Source organism: Lucilia cuprina, chromosome 6, assembly GCF_022045245.1.
Source record: "Lucilia cuprina isolate Lc7/37 chromosome 6, ASM2204524v1, whole genome shotgun sequence".
NCBI lineage: Eukaryota > Metazoa > Arthropoda > Insecta > Diptera > Calliphoridae > Lucilia > Lucilia cuprina.
The window spans coordinates 48,758,400-48,764,284 of record NC_060954.1 but is presented as its reverse complement, the minus strand read 5'-3'; the positions used below and the strand labels follow the sequence as shown (position 1 = coordinate 48,764,284).

The 5,885-nt window shown below is 28.8% G+C and overlaps 2 protein-coding genes across 2 annotated transcripts in view; both read left to right on the top strand.

Moving 5' to 3' along the window:
• Positions 1 to 5,885, top strand: part of LOC111676035 (serine-rich adhesin for platelets) — a 321,746-nt gene that overhangs the window by 9,417 nt on the left and 306,444 nt on the right. The window lies entirely within an intron of this gene.
• On the top strand, positions 344 to 2,144 carry LOC111679417 (odorant receptor 67d-like). The gene is made up of 5 exons (XM_046954147.1): positions 344 to 363; positions 909 to 987; positions 1,061 to 1,581; positions 1,653 to 1,842; positions 1,903 to 2,144. The coding sequence occupies exons 1-5, from the start codon at positions 344 to 346 to the stop codon at positions 2,110 to 2,112; spliced, it is 1,020 nt and encodes a 339-aa protein (XP_046810103.1). The 3' UTR covers positions 2,113 to 2,144.

Sequence of the window (5,885 nt, the reverse complement as noted above, 5' to 3'; positions counted from 1 at the left end):
CAGTTCTAGTTCAGTTCTAGTTCAGTTCTAGTTCAGTTCTAGTTCAGTTCTAGTTCAGTTCTAGTTCAGTTCTAGTTCAGTTCTAGTTCAGTTCTAGTTCAGTTCAGACACACAGAAATGAGTTTTTAACAAAATCTCAAAATAATATTAACATAAAGTCTATAGCAGAGAAATCCGATTTGGTGTTGGGTATATAAAATTCGACATATTTGAATATAACACTTTTACTTGTTCATTCTTTAATTGATTTTTTTTAATTTTCTTTAATATTGAGACTAGAAACATAACTTTAAGGGTCCTAAAAGGGGAATATCAAAGGTTTTGCAATATTAAACCTAGAAATATGCGTGAATTGCAAATGATGTATATACATTTACAATAATATTTTTTTATGCCATTACAGTGAGGGTAGCGAAGCTCGATGTGTTGCTTCTGTAATACTTAATAAATATTTTGTATAAAATTAAGTATTTTAAACGTTTTGTTTTTTTTTACAATCATTCGATGCTAATTAAACGATATTAAAACACATATGCAGGTGACAGTTTTGCATTGATTTGTTATAAATTGTAACAATTATAAATAGTGGTAATATAATAAGTAATATACTATAGGAATATACAGATCCTGTTTTAAATTGTCCATAAGAAGTGGCACTGGTTCCCCAGATTTTTCAGAAACAAATTAGCTTTTGCTTAACTAACAACGATTAGAAACAAATTAGCTTTTGCTTAACTAACAACGATGTCAAACAAATATTCTCAACAGTTAAAGAATTTATTTAATTTTTCTCTAAATTTTGCCCGACTTTGTGGATGTGACGTTATAAGTGATAATTATAAAAAAGATTGGAAAACTTTAGTAGTATTTCTTGTTATAAATATTGCACTTGGAAGTATCTTATACAGTAACTATGTCGATGTTATTGTCAAGGGTGATGTGTACGTTCTTTTAAAAACCACTTCAGTGGTTGGCACTGCAGTTCAGGTATATTTGTTTTATAAGATAAAAAGTTTTTGATTTCATTAAAAATATTTTTTAAATATCTCTTTCGCAAAAGGGCTATATCAAACTTGTAAATGTTGTCAAAAAGGAAAAAACATTTCGCTTTATGTACAAGGAAATTCTAAATATGTACGAAACGTGTGAGATAAAATCATTGTCATATACAAAATGGTTAAAATACAATATTTTATTGGTTAAGAAACTACAACTTGCCACATTTATACCAGTGCTTTTTGTATCTGTGGGTGTAACTGCTGTTTCTTTCTATAAATGGATTTTCGAGAATAAACATCTTGACGTTTTGCCATTCACTTGGCCTTTCGTAGACAGCTCTACGGAATCGGGTTATTATATAACTCTAGCTGGTCATTTAGTTTGTGTGGTTTTTGGTGCATTAGGCAATTTTGCCAATGATTCAGTTCTATTTATATACGTTTCTCATGTGACACTGGTAAAGAATATTCTACAATGTAAATTTGATGATTTGGATGAAATCTTAAAGGAATTTCCCAAAGATCCAGAAAAATCTGAAGAACCTCTAAAAGATATATTCAAATGGCATCAGAAATATTTATTGTAAGTTTGAAATACTTTATTATACCAAATCGATTTGAGCTATTTTTTGGAATTCTTTTGTATTTCCTAAGTTTCTGTACAACTATAAAGGATACATTTTTCTGGGTGTTCTTCGTTCAAGTGGGTTCTGAATGTGTGGGTATTGTCTGCACTATTGTATGCATGTTTATGGGTATATGGCCACAAGCACCAGTATATTTACTCTATTTATATTCCCTACTAATTTCATATTGCTCTTTGGGTAACTTAGTCGAAATATCGGTAAAGTTGCCGGAATTACTATTTGATTAAGAAATTATAACATAACATTTTGTCTTCCAGAACGATGATGTTATTGATATGATCTATAATTCTTGTTGGTATTATTTGACTGTACCGGAACAGAAAATGATTTTAATTATGTTGCGAGAATCTCAACAAGCAACTGGCATTTCAATTGGAGGTGTTGCACCTTTATCGCTAAATACAGCTTTGCAAGTTACAAAAACCATTTATACCATAACGATGATGTTAAAGGAGTCTCTCAACTGAGAAACTATAATTTACAATTATTTTAATCTAAAAATAGCACAATATTTTATTCACAATCTATATAGATGTATTTTATATTGCAAATAATTTTAAATAAAATCACAACTTAGCCAGCACAACTGTTTTATTTTAGATTTACTATACCCAGTAACATTCGCTACCCTTATCGTAATGAAATAACATACATATGTATGTAACTATTATTGTAAATGTATATACATATGTACACATTTAAATTATTGAAAAATCCACTTTTATAGATTTTTATTTATATTTCTAGGTTAAATATTAAAAATCTATGAAAGTACCCTTTTAATAAGAAAATTAAACAAACAAGTAAGAGTTTACCATGAAGTGTTAAAAAACAGTCAGTACGAATTTTATTACAAAAAATCAAAAATTACCAATTGCAAAACGGTAAGGTAACAAAAAGTCCGCAGTGCTACATCCGGCTGTTCCGAATGTAGCACTCTTACCATGATTTGTTAAAAAACAGTTAATACTAGAAAGTCCTCTTCTATAGTCTAGACTAGACTATTGACTAGACTATAGACTAGACTGTAGACTAGACTATAGACTAGACTATAGACTAGACTATAAACTAGACTATGGACTAGACTGTAGACTAGACTATAGACTATACTATAGACTAGACTATAGACTAGACTATAGACTAGACTATAGACTAGACTATAGACTAGACTATATACTAGACTATATACTAGACTATAGACTAGACTATGAGTTGTTGATACACATGGCCTTAGTCTTTTGGATGTTTACTTACAGACCAACATCTTTAGAATGGATGACCGAGCCCTGCTTGGCGTATCGTGTAGGACATGAAACAAACATTATATGCGAAGTCGAAAACTTTAAGATATTGGCGGAAATTTTAGACAATTTTTCTTTTTCTCTATCAAACTTTGAATATAAACTACGCACAGGCGATAGAGGACATCTCATCTTTAATGCGAAAATTTGTGCTCGTTATGACGCATACGATATTTTTTCCTAACACTAGTAAATTTCTCATTTTCATGAGCATAGTTGAACATATAGTAAAGGACGAAATGATTTTGCCAAAAAACATATTTTATATTATAAATAATAAATACAACTACTTAAAAAGTTGCTTAAAAAAGATTTATCAAAAAAGTTTACTAAAAGTTACAGCTCACTATAATACAATCATTTCAAACAGTATGGAAAAAAATTTAAATCTTTAGAGAATTTTTAACATTTTCTAGCAGTTCTGGGTGTCTTTGTACTATGACCTCCAAGTTTTTAAAACTACTAACTACTAAATATTATGTTAAAAACCTTTGTCAACGTAATTCTTAAGAATTTTTCAAGAATGTTATTTCCAGAATAACATCACATCCAAGATACTTGGCTCTGACATCGTTGAATGCCTGACAGTGGCAAAGTGAAAGTGCTCCAGAGTTTCACTGTCCTCTCCACATGCTCTACATTCATCTGAATCAGCAGGACAATTTTGTATAGGTGTGCTCGTAATACTGTGCGTCCACTCAAAACACATACTATCAATGCCAACTTCAGACTTATTCTCATCCCCATAGAATCTTTGTGGTACTACCCACTGTTTTATTATTCCAAAAGGTCTTATGGGATTCTTTCCCATATTTAAATTCAGCTTTTGTTTCGTCGAATGGTTTTGCATTTGTCAGGTTAACTACCCCGAGCCTCCTTCCCTTAAAAGCTGATACATTCGCCCTTTCGTTGCCGACTACTCCCGAGTGACCTGATACCCATGTGATGTAAACCTTAACTTTGGTAGAGTTAGTTAGTTAGTTAGTTAATTAGTTATTTAGTTAGTTAGTTAATTAGTTAATTAGTTAGTTAGTTAATTAGTTAATTAGTTAATTAGTTAATTAGTTAATTAGTTAATTAGTTAATTAGTTAGTTAATTAGTTAGTTAGTTAGTTAGTTAGTTAGTTAGCTAGTTAGTTAGTTAGTTAGTTAGTTAGTTAGTTAGTTAGTTAGTTAGTTAGTTAGTTAGTTAGTAAGTTAGTTAGTTAGTTAGTTAGTTAGTTAGTTAGTTAGTTAGTTAGTTATTTAGTTAGTTAATTAGTTGGTTAGTTAGATTGTTAGTTAGTTAGTTAGTTAGTTAGTTAGTTAGTTAGTTAGTTAGTTAGTTAGTTAGTTAGTTATTTATTTATTTAGTTAATTAGTTAGTTAGTTAGTTAGTTAGTTAGTTAGTTAGTTAGTTAGTTAGTTAGTTAGTTAGTTAGTTAGTTAGTTAGTTAGTTAGTTAGTTAGTTAGTTAGTTAGTTAGTTAGTTATTTAGTTAGTTAGTTAGTTAGTTAGTTAGTTAGTTAGTTAGTTAGTTAGTTAGTTAGTTAGTTAGTTAGTTAGTTAATTAGTTAGTTAGTTAGTTAGTTAGTTAATTAGTTAGTTAGTTAATTAGATAGTTAGTTAGTTAGTTAGTTAGTTAGTTAGTTAGTTAGTTAGTTATTTAGTTATTTAGTTATTTAGTTATTTAGTTATTTAGTTATTTAGTTATTTAGTTATTTAGTTAGTTAGTTAGTTAGTTAGTTAGTTAGTTAGTTAGTTAGTTAGTTAGTTAGTTAGTTAGTTAGTTAGTTAGTTAGTTAGTTAGTTAGTTAGTTAGTTAGTTAGTTAGTTAGTTAGTTAGTTAGTTAGTTAGTTAGTTAGTTAGTTAGTTAGTTAGTTAGTTAATTAGTTAGTTAGTTAGTTAGTTAGTTAGGTAGTAAGTTATCGAAAAACCATTTTTTAACTCTAATTTCTTATTACACACATGCCAGACAGACATGTTCAAGTTGCCACTAAATGGTGTTAAATATATTTTAAACTTTAATTACTTTTTCACTCTCTTGTTAAATAAAACCTCACATAAAACTAGAACAAACTTCTCAAATGAGTTTTTATTCAACTTTTATTTTAATTTCAAATTTTACCCAATAATAGAGCCGGATACCACAAAAAAAACATGCAGCTGGGTTTCAGAAACAAAAGAACAAATATTATTCTTCTGTTTCAATTGTTTATTATTCTTATAGTATTTCTTTTTTCGATTTTTCTTTCTGCACATTATTTTATTGCATTCTCAAAAAGTTGATAACTTAGAGAAATCAACATTAAACTTGCATTAAAATACAAATGTTGTCTACATTTCCGTTTTTAAATTGAATATTTTTTGTGTGTGTTTGAGTGTGTTTATTCATTTCAATTTTATTTAAGTTATTTTTGTAAGAGAAAAAGGAAACTACTCTAGATTGTCTGCAATTGCTTTGTTGAATAGAATTTTAATTTATATTAAAATATGGAACTAGAGTCAGAAAAATAGTACATATAAATAAACTTTTCTATTGTATGATTTAGTATGATTTAGTAACTAATATTTACAGCATTATCTTTACAATTTTTTTTTTTTAAGTTTTTGCAAAAGACATAGAAAACTTCTTAGTTTAAGAGTTTTCTCGAATACCATAAGAGATACAGCTAAAACAAGTCAAATCTGTGATCATTTTTATTTCATAGTGTGTTTACTTTTATCTCCTGAACTGAACTGAACTAGAACTAAACTAGAACTGACCTAGAACTGAACTAGAACTGAACTAGAACTAAACTAGAACTGAACTAGAACTGAACTAGAACTGAACTAGAATTGAACTAGAACAGAACTAGAACTGAACTAGAATGAACTAGAACTGAACTAGAACTGAACTAGAACTGAACTAGAACTGAACTAGAACTAAACTAGAACTGAACTAGAACTGAACTAGAAC